Source organism: Vidua macroura, chromosome 2, assembly GCF_024509145.1.
Source record: "Vidua macroura isolate BioBank_ID:100142 chromosome 2, ASM2450914v1, whole genome shotgun sequence".
NCBI lineage: Eukaryota > Metazoa > Chordata > Aves > Passeriformes > Viduidae > Vidua > Vidua macroura.
This window is the reverse complement of record NC_071572.1, coordinates 54,260,432-54,275,801: the sequence shown is the minus strand read 5'-3', so window position 1 is coordinate 54,275,801 and position 15,370 is coordinate 54,260,432. Positions and strand designations below refer to the sequence as shown.

The 15,370-nt window shown below is 34.3% G+C and overlaps 1 protein-coding gene across 3 annotated transcripts in view; it reads right to left on the bottom strand.

The window, feature by feature from the left end:
* Positions 1–995: 995 nt before the first annotated feature.
* PCDH9 (protocadherin 9) overlaps positions 996–15,370 on the bottom strand; it is a 675,647-nt gene continuing 661,272 nt past the window's right edge. For all 3 annotated transcript variants that reach the window (XM_053969241.1, XM_053969258.1, XM_053969252.1), the window contains one exon: positions 996–2,900. In XM_053969241.1, coding sequence (XP_053825216.1) covers positions 2,527–2,900 — 374 coding nt within the window. In that variant the 3' untranslated portion in view covers positions 996–2,526. The remainder of the gene's footprint in view (positions 2,901–15,370) is intronic.

The window sequence follows — 15,370 nt, the reverse complement described above, 5'->3', positions numbered from 1 at the left end:
ACAGAACTCAGTGCATCTCTGCTTTAAAACTCAGCATTTTCAAAACTAGGTACTCTCACTGACACATTTTTCAGGGTTGTTCAGCATTTTCTTTTTTTTGTTTTGTTTTTTTTTTGTGGGTTTTTTTTGTTTTTTACCTGTGCTGCAGCAAAAATTATTATGCAGCTACTCAAATTTGCCTTATAGGAAAGAATTTACTGTATTTTGATATGACTTAATTTGACTCTCAAAAGAAAGACCAAAGTGTGGTAAGTGCTATTTTTCCTATATGCTACACCTGTACTTTTACAAAGATTAATGCAAGGATGTTTATTCTATATGCCTATGTAAGCCTAAAAAATATGAGCTAGATTCTGTCATCCTTGTACTGAGTAAGTAAAACTCTACCCAAGTCAAATAACTAATTTTGAATAAGTTCCTACTTACATAGGAATGACGGAATATAGCCCTCTGGATTTATCATTTGCTGTATACTCCAGTCTTACACATATAGATATGAACTTAATGGACCATGGTATGCTTAGAAAAATAACTGGAAATTCAGAATGAAGCAAAGAAACAAATCAACCAACGGAAGGAAAGAGAAATTAACAGGAATAAAATCCCTTAGGAATCTGCCCAAGAACTAACACAACACAATCAGAAATTCAGAACATTTATTGCAAAAGCTGAATAACTAAATAATGTTGAACTGGCAAAGCAGTAACAAGGATAACTGGTTAGATATTTATTCTGTCAAAGTCATCAAACACCCCTCACAAACTGCCATAAGTACTGCAATAAGCAATGCACCCCTAACCCATTTTTAAGCCTTTTGTACTGTGGAGGAAAGAAAAAAAAGTGAACTGCTATATACAAAAGAATAAAGAAAGAAAAAAAAAGGTTCTGTTTTTTTGGTAAAAATAAAATCACCTTCAGATTATAACTAAATTTGTTACTTTAAGACTGATGTTTCACTATGGCATAAGTAACTTGCTTTTTTTCTGTAAGGACTCTTTTTTTTTTTTTTTTCCATGCTGTTTATTTGTGTAAATCATCTTTCACGCCTTAACAAAAACCATCTAAAAATGTTTCGGATTTGGATTTGCTTTGCGTGCAACTTAGATCTTACTAACATTAGGAGTCGCTCTGCTGATTTGACTGAGGTGACATGATACTGGTACCTGCCAGGCATTGACCAACTATGATAACAAACAGTTAAACAGCAATAATTAGAGATTTAACCCTTTAGTTCCCCCAACTAGCCTACCAGGAGAATGCTCTGTTACATCATGAAGGCACAACACATTAAATATTCTGTGGCTATGGTCTAAAAACACTCGTGTTACTACAACGTTAATGCAGATGAAGATCAACATAAATGCTGCTGTTTCAGCAATACGAACTGTCTTAGGTATAGACACACACCTGCCCAACTGGAAAGGCATTATTATTTCCTCCACATATTTCAGCTGGGATCAACATCAGCTACCACTCATTAAATGATGGACTACAACTAATTTGATCAAGGATCCCAAACAAATAGTCTTCTCCCTCACCTACCACCACACATTTAAATATTATTTTGCTTTGCAATTTCCCTGGTTTATGAAACATAATGAAAATTAAACAAAAAATTGCTAAGTTTTTAAGCCCTTACACAAGTCCTTTCATTTCTTAATATTAAATTAAAAAAAAAAAACAGAAAAAAAGAAGAAATTCTAACTGAATGCTGGCATCATTTGCTGCTACATAGAAAAAAAGATTTTTTTCCTTTTCTACGAGCAACTTTTCTTCCTACCCCATCACTTTTTTCACTTTTAATACAAGTGGCTTGAGTTTCTTGGGACATTGTGTGTCAGACAGACTACTAACACAGAAACACCATCACTGAAAATAAAAGCAAAACAACAAGAAAGCAAATGAAAGAACTTAAAAAGCAACTGTGAAACACAGAAATATGCTACAGTATCTTTTCAAGTGAACATTATAAGTACACAAAAATTGTGAGTAATAATTGTTGCTATTTACAAGTATTTGAACGCTGATTGACTTACAAGTGTCCACTAACATTGTTAATAGCACAATAGGTTTAATGTTTACAGCTTCAATTGTTTGCAATATGATCTCAAGTATAACGGTCCCAGCATAGATCAATGACAACAAAAGCACAATTTTCTAACTGGATATGCTTTTAAATCTTTGCAATCCACTTTGCTTTTGCACTCTCTTACTCTCCAAATGCATCTTCTGTTGTTCATAGCAGCAGTCCAGGGTCAAAAACAAAGAAACAAAATAGTATATTTTCAAACTGGAGAGATCTCTGCAGACTTTAATCATGTCTATTTAACGAAACCACACAACTAGTAGAAACACTCTTTCATGTTGCAGGACATCATACCTTCCACGGTGCTAACATAAAGATATGCGAATCTCTGCTAGGTGAAGCATAGTTCTAGAGGTCTACCCAGTACATAAAGCTCTGACACACACATAATATTAGCAAGTCTAAGTAAGCTAAAGTCATTGGTCCAAAGTAACCATTTCTTATAGCTGGTGCTCCTTTGGACTCTCCACAGATCCCGGGGCCTGTTTATAAGACTTCAAGTTGGCCAGAGGAATGTCAGTCATGTGGTTGCCAGTGTTGAAATGGCCCTCACTGGAACCATACTGCTTTCGATCACTGAACTGGTTTCTGTTGCTATCTTCCTTCCAGGTCCTCGTCAATGTGTGTCCATTAACTAGTTTGTCCTTCTTAACCCATTCCTTCTGAGGTGCAAAGGTGGAGAGAGGTGACTTTGGCTGTTGGTATGGGCCCAAGCTAGGAGGCATCCAACAGTTGTCTGAGTGACCCAAAACCAGGCATTCTTGAGTACACATCTCTGTAGCTTCAGCTAATCCTCGTGGACCAAGAGGCCCATCTGTAGAAGAAAAACAGAAAAAGAAAAAAGGGGGAGAAAGGGGGAAAAAAGACATAATATTAGATTGTGATATTTGTCATTAAACATATACATAGACATCAGGGGAAAATTAACAATGATCCTGCAACCAAATATTGTACTGGTAAATCCTACATACATTTTCATTCTGTTAAAGAGGAGTTGCTTTGTAGGGCATGTACTCCCTGCATATGCTACCTGCCTTGCTTCGAGAAGTGGAGAAACAGTTCAATTACCCCAATGCTACTGGTCTCAGACCCTACTATGAATAAACTTAACTCCTTTTTTCTAAGTCATATCAAGAAAATAGAGCTAGGTAAGTGAAAATGTCTGAGCAAGTAAACCTACCCTTGCAGATTCTGAGTGAGAATTAATGCTTTTAAGGGCCTATTATTTGGATGTATTCTGTTCTCCTTTCAACTCATCTTGCTGCTGAAGAACTTGGTGAATTAACAGCCTACTGCAAACTGAGAAACATCTGTACTATCCAAAAACAGAATTGCCCAAAGGAATTCTCTGTACACAGGATTATTCTAATATCTACTGTTTTACAAACACAGCTTGATGCACAGTTCTAGTATCTACCCAGTGGATGCACACTCCAATGCATAGTCCCAATAAGTAAGAGACAAGTTGAATTTGCTTGATTTAATATGAAACCAGGAAGCAGTTCAAAACATTACATCAGAAAAGAGAATAAAATCTGTAACTCTTCTGACCATTAAACATCTCTCAGATGCTACACAGATACAACCATAAAAGTCAAGGAAAAAAAAAAGCTTATGTAAATCTGGCACTTTAAAAAGAACTGTTCTCATAATTCTTTGTAAGCTAGAAATATAAGACCACAGGAGACAGAAATGAAGATTGCAGAAGTACTATGCATATAAAATATCTACATAATTTTTCATACACTATTGAGGACACAGCAGGCTAGCTTCGGGCCTCTCACAATCAAGCAGACAGGTCACCCATGCCTTCAGCAACACTAAATTCCTCTCAGTCTTACTGCATTTTTAAATTACGTAATTTGCTCATCTACTCAGGCTGGATGCATGAGAAAGGGCAAGCCAGGAAAAAGGCAGAAAAATCAATTTGTATAATTTTTTTAGATATTTCTCAGTATCTGGGATATGCTTTGCCAGGAATCATTGCTCTGTTGTAATTTTGAGCAAGAATTTTGAGATGTATTTTCTTGACTTCAGAGTAAATCAACAGGCTAGTAGTGAAAACATTTGAAGAGTTAAGGAGACATATTTCCTTGATTAACCAGCCCAGTGACAGGAAGGAAATTATAAATTGATTTTTGAGAAAGAACATTAGCAAGGCATGAATAGCAGTTACTGATCAGAAGAAAAATGTCAGTGGTGTATCAGGGAAAAAAAAGTGTATCTTAATAATAATCTAATTGAGACTCAAAATGATAAGTGAAGACACTCTAACAAAGATTTCTCTGTTAAAATACCAAAGAATATTTTGTTCTCTTGTACTCCATGCATATACAATAAATTACTCTTACTAACATCTTTTTCTGAACAGTGAAATTAACTCAATTAATTTTATGGAAACTCATATTCATTTCCCACTGCTTTTAAACAACAACAACAACAACAACAACAAAAAAAAAATCAGGCATATTTCTACATGTTATATTAGCAATTAGCTAATCTTCTTATCTCTGAGCAACAACTCTTTCTCAATACCTAGAGAATATATGGAACTCTGTTGATGTGACAGAATATAAGCTATAATAAAATATAATAAGCTATAATAAAAGTTCCTACTGAATTCCCCACATAAGAAACTGTCCTATTGCTGAAAACTAGACCATGAAAAATGTATAGAATCAATGCTACCTTCCATTTAGACCAATACAAGGTGAAATAATTAAACCAAATCCATTAGGGGGAAAAAAAAAAAACAACTATAAAGTAGGAGCTAAGCAGAGATTTCAATGAGAACCATGAACCGCAATTCTAAAATGAGACCTGAAAGAGAGGTCCTTTTTTTCTTTTTTTTTTTTTCCTATAAAACTCTCACTTGAATCCTCTATTATGAAGTTCTAACCAAACTGAGGCAGGTACTTAGAGAGAAATAAACCCAAACCAAAATAATTATAAGTAAAGAAATTACTCACAGTACATTGTTCACTTTTCCAAAAATTAATCTACAGGTTAAAAGCTGACTTTAAATTTTTTTTGGCTGTCAACTAAAGTTCAGTTTTAATTAGTTTTTTTCCCATTTCAGAGGAAAAAATTAAGAAGTGGCAGAACTATTTTCAACCTTCCAGTAAACTACTATTTTACTGAACAAGAAAGAAAAAAAGGTTTTGCAGACATTAAAACTTTCAAAATAGAAAGAAAACATTTTGCCATGGACTGACACTTTTCAAAAAGGATGGTGCATGCATTGTGTGCTTCTAACCTGCAGTGGAATAAAAGAGTAACAGGAGAGCCTTCAGAATGATAGTTCTGAAGGGGTTAAGTTACTTTCCCCGTTTAGTTAAATAAATATCAAGAGATAAGACTATCATTTCCATTTAAAATTTAAATGAGCAATAAGCTGGTTTTACTTAAGAATAAATATACATGTGGCCCTATAAGCTACATGACAAACTCTTTGGAAGATTTACTTCATGTGTTTTGCTTTCTTTAGTAACAGTGCTAGGCAGTTAATGCTGTTCAATTTGGAATGAATTTTAAGCATTCTTTGCTTTAGCCATCTCTAAGCTGATAGACTTTCTGGAGAGCATTGGGATATTCAGATATCTACTATTACTGTGAGCAGCAGACAGGAATGGGGTAACAATGATGAGAAGACTGCCTGTTCAAGAATTGCTCCTTGGGGTCTTTCAGTTTAACACAATACCACTGTCCAACTTAGACCTGGAAAATTAATTTTTGTGTGCAAGTCTTCTCCCAGTCAACCTTCTCTATGCAGAGACATTAATCAAAGGCAAGACCATGCAGTCCTTATAGCAGCCTTATCAAAATTACAATTTTGATATGGTTTTTGGTCACACCAAGTGACAGCTGTAGACAGAGTGAAACTCTCCTTTTAGGAGAGGATTGGGAATCTCAGGGAACACCTGAAAGACACTTTTAGCTGTATAACTGTTCAAACTGTATAACTGTTCAAGCTGTATAACTGTGAGGTATGTTACAGTCTGCACACACCTCTACATATGCCTGTATGTAAGAATGTCCAGAACTGAGAAGAGGTTCAGACTTTGACTCCAATGTGTACACATATTTTGCAGTCCTCTGTCTCATGCTTTCCAATCTGTAAAATGCAGGGAATATTTACTTGCTGTACTAAAATATTGTGAGGTTTACGTTAACAAAATGCCTTGCAAGACTTCATCTAATATACAACTAAGAATTATAGTTTTAATCACTTTTGATTTGACCCATCACAAGAGAAAAAGAAATCCACAAAGTGATTTTTTTTTTTTTTAGAAATGCAGATCATTAGAATAATATATTTTACTCTCGAGCTACTACAGAGAATGTTCATGCTTACATATTGAGGAAAAAGGCAGCTTCATTGATAACGTGTGGTGCCTGCCATAGCTATCTCCAGCTATTCCTTAGATAAAGCATAATTGTTTGGTAAATATTGTTGCTAATAATGGTGATAATTATGATTTAGGGGATTCTACAAATTTTCTACTTTGAGGTACAAGAAAAAGATGAAAAGGAAAAAAAGAAAGGATCCCACCTACCAAAAAAAATCATACTGTTTTCAAAATTAGGTTTTTTGAGTATATCTTTTGTTTTATTATGTTCTCAATCATAAAATTTGTTCTTTTCTAAGACTCTTTATTATTCAGGTTGCTTTTAGCAGCATACAGTGTAATGATCATGAACAATATGATAAGAGAGAGATCTTCTGGGGATAGTGTGACTGAAGAGTTGGCTGCTATGTATTGAGAAAGCCATAATGTTGCCTTAATGGTAATTATCTTTCTCCTCCACCACAGCTGAACAATAGTTTTCTCCCAATTTTCTAAAGTTGTTTCATTACCACATACAATGACACCACTTAAAAACCTGTTCCTGCTGCTTTAATTCTGTAAGCGCATTAATTTGTTTCCTTTCTCTTCACAAAAATGCCACTGCAATTTCTGTATCAAGCTTTTCCATGCTGAAGTACTTTATTGATATATGGGGGATTTTTTTTTTTTTTAAGTATTTGTTCTCTGAACAATCCATAATCCGTGTGGCTGGTTATCAGTCTTGGCTGCTTGAATATATAATGACACAAGTGCTGATAAAACTGTACAAGCCATCTGTCTCTGGAGTTAAATGTCTTGAAAGCAAACACAAAAGTGCATAACAAACACTCCCTTAAATTGTCTTTGTAAATATTTATATCAGATCTTAACCAAAAATGCTTTTTTGTTGTTATTTTATTCTGTTAATAGCTGTCAAGCAGATGCATGACTTGCCTACTCAAAAGCAGACAGGTGTAAGAAGGAAAATAATGTATGCCACTCAAGAGCTGGTCATACCCTAATGCTGGAATTTCTGTGTGGTCTTTTATCTCTTTTTATTATACCCAGAAGCTAAACAGCTATTTCATTGATTAACTTACTGCTGCAATTAGCAACTAGCTTCTGGTGTGATGACCAGCTGCTTTTCAACCTGCTTCTTTAAAACTCTCTTGCTTACAGCCAGAAAATTCATTCTTCGTGTCTGAAAGAGTTGAGGCCACAAAATAATTTCCACTCAGTGGTACTTTTTGGTCTCAAGTAACATGAATAGGTACTCTTTGCCGAAGGGTGCTAACATTAAGTACAGTGGATTTGAACACGGCCACAGTTGTGTTTCAGACAATCATATTTATTTAACTTTTCATATGGCATCTTAAAATTAAAAAGAAAACAACAGCAACGTTTTCAGCTCTACTTATCCTCAAATAAAGAGCTTTCATGGACTACTTTACTAAATGACCTTTTCTGAGACATCATGATTTTACACATATGGAACATTCATGGAACTGAAATGACATTGTTCTATTTCATAGAGGTTTTACAACTAGTCATATATTAAATATAAAAACTGGAAAAAAAGTTTATAATTATGAAGATTCTTTTGCCTTTTGTTTTGCTCTTAAGTATCAAACAAATAAATGGGGAAGATTCTTCTTTATTTCTAGTCTGTTAAAAAAAACAATCCAAATCTACAAAACCACACACATGCTGTGTCGGATTTGCTTCCTTGGTATTATTAATTGAAAGAAACATTCAGTGTCTATTAAAAATATATATTTTTAGTGACTTATTCCATGGTCATTCTACTTGGCACAGTCAATTCACATTCCATCCTCAAATTGCCTTGTTCAAAGGTTCCTGAATTCCTCCTATCACTACTGCCAGTTTTGGTAGATTTATCACCTTCCACCCTGCTGCTTCTCTCTTGCTTTCCTGGTGTTCCATCCTCTGTACTCATGTACAGATCAAGAAACCCCCTCTGTTCCCTGTCTTGGCCAAAACTTCTTTTTCATTAAGGCTGAAATAAATAATATTGTAAGGTTAGCTTATATCTGCATTACTTAGCAGAGATAAGCTGCCAGAATCCTTAATTAGCACAATAATAGGAGGGTCAGGAAGCAGGGGAAGTAAGGGTATGTGGGAGAGACTGCCCAGGATACAGAAAAGCAGGAACAAAAGTATTTTCTGAAAAGGCGGGAAAACCTCGCACAGTAAGATTTTCTACACTATTCTATGAAGTATTTAAGTGATCCAGATGGGTTCCATATCATGTACATGACTCTGTACAAAAACTCTGCATGACTTTGATTCCGTGGGCAGCTAAATTTTGAAGGCAACAATATTCAAGTACTTGAAATTTTGTTTCTATCCAGTTGTGTGATGACTGAAGTTTCTTCATATCTATATCTTTTCAGAGCTAAGAAAGTGAACAAAGTAGAAGTTAAGAAAGTATCCTACATTTCTTATCTCAAGTTCCTTTCCCCTACACCTTCTCTACTATAAAAGCTATAATGAAAGGGAATGTTACTTAGTTTCTTACATTTTCTTTTTTTTTTTTTTTCTGGTATATTTCCTAGAAATTCAATACCATTACAACTTACAAGGTAGTCCTCCATCAGTAATGGCTTTACTGAAAGGATGAACCATTTTTACCTGACCTAACTTTTTGTTCCTATTTCCAACTACTTTTTCTGCATTGACATACATGTATATAAACCTCTCTGTATCTCCTTGTGTGCATGGTCAGGAAGTAGACATACAATTCCTGTGTCTGCTAAGCTTGTAAGATACTAGGGGTCAAGTTGACTTAGTGCTGCCTAGTTTTTAAGAACAAATAGACATAACCAGCATGAAGCCTGTGACCATTCTGCAGGCAAGTTGCAACAATCTGAAATCACAAGGGCACGGTCCTTGCAACAAGGGTCTGGGAAGATGCCACAGGAGGCGTTACAAAGCACCATGGAGTAGTGCTGAGCTAAAACTGAGCAGCTCAAACCAGAATGATTCTTCATTGGTCACACAAATGCAGCCCCATTACTTATCATGGATTGCATACTGTTTGGATCTTTAGGCCACTTCTTATTTTTATTTTTTAACTTAACTGGATGAAACTTTACAATTTATAGTTAAAAAAAGAAATAAAAAGTAGATTCGCTAGATAATCAAGTGGTTCTTTCTGGTCTTAAAAATCTATATATCAGCAACCATTAGCATAAAGCTGCATTTTATATAAACATTCACTGATAAATGAAGCCAATTCTAGCATACCCTTTAGAAATACAGAAGATACAAAATAATATCTGGGATTTTTATTCTGACTTAATACATTCTGTCATTAAAACAAACAAACAAGTGAATAAACAAACAAACAAAGACACACAAATGACTGCAATTTGTATTCTTAGCTGAAGTGTCACATTGTGGATGCAGACAGTCACCTTGCAGGAAGAGCAGGAGAAAAGAAATGCAAACAGTATTTGGGAAAAAAAAAAAAAAAAATTGTTAACAAATAAATAAAGATTAAAAGCTTTACACATCTCTCATACAGATTTCATTCTTTGGGCACAGATGAAAAGTCAACATTTGCAAATGGAGATAGTCCAAATTCAACAATACATGGCCAGCCAGAATAGCAGATTCTCTCCCTGTGAGGGTATTGTTATTTAGACAGACTTTATGGCATACAAAAAGCAGGCAGCATATCTTTATAAATTTGCAACCATCTTCAGTATGGCATGGAACTTATCCATCTTTTTGTTCGCTCAAGCTACTCCTCTGAAGAATGCTATCTCACCTAATTTTATTACCTATAAATTGGCAGTTTTTTCCTGCCATACATTTAATTTTAGCAGGACAATCTAATGCATAAAAACTCCTCTGAGGATTCAAATGAACCTTTTAAATTTGATTGTATCACTTAATGAGACCAGTGTTCAAATATTGGGATAATATTACATTTAGAATTAATCTTTTTCATTATGTAGCTCTTCATTTTGCTGCCTAAAAAAAGTCTTTGTTCCCAAAAGGTGATGATGGATGGTAATAATATAATATTCATAAAGCATCCCATGGTTGCAATCATTTACTATCTGTTTTCTCTCACACCTAAATATTTATGATATTTGCTCAAATTATTTTGTTGAATTGATTTACAGCCAACATGTTGACAGCACCACTTTTGACATGGTCACATTTTCTGATCTATTAATATGCCCCAAACCTGAACCTACTGTCAGTCTAAAACAACTTAAGTCTCTATTTGGAAGATTCAGTCAACTGTTTAATATAAAATCAAATTTTGGTTAGTAATTTCTACATATTCTCTTTGAGAAAAGGTAATATTCAATGAGAAACAAGGTAGTCAAAATGAGAAGAACTGGCAAAATGTTGTGAAACTGAGCTGAACAATATTTATTTTTACTCTGCACAGTGTTGTAAAATTTTTGTGCTGTTGTTATATGTCTGATCATTAACTAATTTACAGCAGGAAAAACCAAAACCATTCAGGTTGAATTTCATTTCATTTTTTATGATTGTCTAAAAAGTCTAAAATAATTGATTTTCCTGACCATTTTCTAACTTACAGCAAAATCCCGGTCTTCTGACTTGTGATAAATACATATCCTGGCTCTCTGGAGCACAGACATGATTACTTGGGATATATTGAAGTAAGGATATTGACTTTCTTAAGCAATATATGAATAAAGGTAAAATTCATTATTATCATCATCTACACACATATATATATATATATGAAGAACTCTGCTGTTAAATTATATATATTATTTGTTTTATTTGTATATATATATATTATTTATTTTTACTTTTATATGTATTTTATATGTATTTCTGTCCATTGATAAATAAGGAATCTGTGTATGACAACTGGGACTTATTTCCTAAGTATTATGTTCCTAGCGTTACATTAACCTCTGTAAAGCAGCTAGTGTCAAATTAAATGTTTTTCTTTAAATGTGAATTTGAGAAAAAGAAAGGGAAGGGAAGGGAAGGGAAGGGAAGGGAAGGGAAGGGAAGGGAAGGGAAGGGAAGGGAAGGGAAGGGAAGGGAAGGGAAGGGAAGGGAAGGGAAGGGAAGGGAAGGGAAGGGAAGGGAAGGGAAGGGAAGGGAAGGGAAGGGAAGGGAAGGGAAGGGAAGGGAAGGGAAGGGAAGGGAAGGGAAGGGAAGGGAAGGGAAGGGAAGGGAAGGGAAGGGAAAAAGCAATTACCTCCAAGGAATTCAAGGGGGAAAACCAGAAAAATATCAAAAAGCTACAACTGTTATACTCCAGAAAGCAACTCATTTAAGGACAATATGAAAATGAACATATATGCTATGGTGTTAAAAACACACTATTAATTAAGAAAGATGATTAAGACTATTTTTGCATAAAAGTATAAATTTATTCTGTAATTAGGTTAATTACAACTGTCTCAACAGACATTAAATTTAGGGTGAAACGCAACTTTTTAATAAATCCCTATTTCTAAAGCATGATTCTTGGCACTTCTGTGATTTTCCGTTTTCCTTCAGTACAAATCGCACCAAAATCAGATTTAGCTTAAACCAAATCTGTTGCATATTTGTGGCAGATGCCTTATGTGTACACGTTCTTATATAAATAAGTAGTTTAACTGATTTGAAAATACTTTTGAAGTACATTTCTCTTCGGGGACTTTGGACCTTAATCTGAGTACTTGTTCTCCTAAGTTAAACTTCTTGACTGAATAATTGAAGAATGTGATAGGAAAAAGTGCTTAAATAATAGCAAATCAAGCTTAAATAGTAAGCTTGATTATATTGTTGATTTTGTCTTCTAATCTACACAAAAATATATCCTTGTTAAATATCACAGGACCCAGATGTCAGAGATATCATTAAACTAATCCAGAGACAAAAGAATCATTTCCTAATTCTGTTTGTATAACAGCATCTCATTCAGCTAATTTTGTAAAATTCAACTCAGTGCCAGTTGAGTTGTCAGAACTGCAGGCATATTACACAGAGCGTACTAGAAAATGCTTTCTTTCATTATGTCTGAGCTACCCCCATGCTACCATTCCCTCTTTTTCTTTAAAAACTATGTTCATTTACATAATTTTTCAGAAGAGATATCCATAAGTCTCTTAATGAGCTTATATAGTTTACAGTAAAACTCTCATTAAACAAATGTTCCTGAGTCAAAACACTTACATTTTATTAAACCATGCTTGAAAATTAACCTGTGCTGCATTTAGTCATTACCTTCATTGTACTGAAAATTAATACGGAAGCAACATCTGTATGTACCAAATACTTTTGGTTAGTCACAGAATCCAATTCAGACATTTAGAAAGAGCTATACTTCCAGGCTTCTAAATCTCACTTGGAAGACTGCAGAAAAAATTATCTTTGTGATTCTGATGACAAAGTCAAATAATACTTCACATGAATAATGATTCCACATTTAATGGAGGAAACTATGTTTTGATAATCTTATTTTTTCTTCTTCCTATTAAATGAAATATCCCAGCAAATGAACCCTTCCAAACATGTAACACCTCTTTTTTCATTATATTTTATTTATTCATGCAAGAATAGCTCTAAAGTAGGCCACTTTAAGTTGCATTCAAATCGAAGTACAAAGTAAAAGGGTTGTCTGAAATTAGTGTGCAAAATGCACATAGAGTAGGTCTAAACTAACACATTTAAGGGAATATCCTGGATGTCCTCTCCAGATACCTGAATATTTTTTAATCAAGAGAATATTATAATTTATTTTTTATTTTTAAATAAGTTAAAGTGGATTAAGCAAGATGCTTGAAGAAGAATTGTTACTAGGAGCAGAGATCATGAACATTTACAGACACAACAAGCACTTTACATTCTCCTTTATGTCTGTACACAGTCTGGTTCCTCAAGTGGTAGAAAAGTCACAGGAAATTTGGTTCATATGTAAAGCAAATTTTTGGAAGGAACATGCCAAGAAAAACATTTGGCTTGATTTCCTCAAACCACTGCGTTTTTATAATACCCAAAGACAAAATGGAAGGCTTGCTTGCCTCCATAGAATTAATTTTATTGTTATAAAATGTGGCTAGAAACAGATATTTCTCATCCAATCACATAAGAATCCTACAATTTCTCTAACATGAGAGTTGTGAATACTTGGCAATACACTGCATCTATTTTCTTGGTTCCAGTTTCAGATGTAAATGTAAACTGGTTTTATTTTCCACAGGGTAAAAATAAATTAAGAAAAAAGTAATAAAAAAATACATACATGATATAATCTTGCACTCATATTTAATGATGTATAATAGAGGCTTATTAGTCTCAAACTTCTGAAAATAATGGGCAGTATGAACATGTTTCTGTTTATTGAACTTGTAGAAATAAAAACTTATGAAGCAGATGAACAACCTGAGGGAAATAATATATTTTTCTTCTTGTATTATAAAAAAAGAAACAAACAAAAAAGGTGTTTCACCAAAATAGGAAAAGCAGTCACTAGATTTAGCTCACTTAACATTTCCATTCACCTCCCTGACAAGAACGGCAGTGCAGATTTTAATTACTGTTCAAATAATGTCATGTCAAAACACCTAAGAATTATTGTTCTGCTAATGACTTTGTCCTGTGCTTGCGTGCAATGGCTGATTTCAGACCAACAACACTGAAAAGGATCACTGACACTTGGTTAGGACACCCTGTCTTTCCCTGTAAACACCTGCAAATAATGCATGGCTTTGTGCCAACAATTTAGCTTTAGAAGAGGAACCATTATAAAACTGTAGTCATGAGGGAAATAACAGTTAATTTTAAGATGATTATTACCCTTGTATCAAGTGAGTTATTTAATGGCAACTTCAGAGGCAGCAAGTTATTTAAAAGCATTGTCAAATGCTTAAAATCATGATGACCTGAGATACTAGAATACTTTACTGATAGATAAAAAGATGTATTCCAGGCAAATTTATTTGGTAGGACAGCAGAGACAGGCAGCTGTTTTCCCACACATTAATTGTTCACATACCTCCTCACATTTGAAGAAGGTTGGAGTTTTGCTACTGTCTGTGCTGGGTGAAAAACTTGGTCTTTTGTCACTACGGAACACAAAATCAATTTTACAGGTAAGCCTGATTTAGGAAGGCATGAACCAAAGGAAATGGACCAATTCCCTTGTGATCTGCAAGTCATTCCTTTAGCATTTACCTTCCCTATATACTATACCAATTCTTCCTTTACAGGTTCTCTAGCTTAGGACTCTACTTTTTCCATGCTGTCCCTATATAGTTGTGCTTATCATCTTTTTGGACATGTTTTCAACTCACTTCTCATCTGTATTCCTGTACTTTTCTCAAAAAAAAAAAAAAAAGAAAAGAAAAACAAAAAAACAAAACAAAACAAAACAAACTCTCACCATTCTCAGCTGCCTGGATGACAAATCTCCTATAACTTTATATCACTGAATTTAGTTAACAGATTTCATTTAAAATGAGTGATTGATGGGGCATCTTCTTATAATTCTTCTTATAATATATATAATATATATAGTTATAATTATTAAAGTTATTAAACACAGAATGCTAAGGTAGGATTCATTCCAGCCAGGGGTTCAGCTCTAGAGATATTCATCTGGAAGTGTCCAAGAAGCATCTGTATGTGACACTTGGGGATATGGTTTAGAGGAGATTATTGTGTTGCCAGTGTGATGGCTGGACTGCATGATCTTGAATGTTTCTTCCAACCTTGATGGTCCTGTGATCTGAACTGATTATGAGAAAGTGTCTTGCATATTTGCTGCTTAAAGGATCGAGGTGATGTAGTGCTACAGAGAAGACAAGGATAAGACTGAAATAAAATTGTAGATGGTTGCAATGTATATACCTACATGGAAACCACAGATACATGTATTGTTGCCCTGATTTTTAAAAGTGTTAAGTTTTCTTTTATAGTTCTTTTGAAGGTTTTAAAGTTC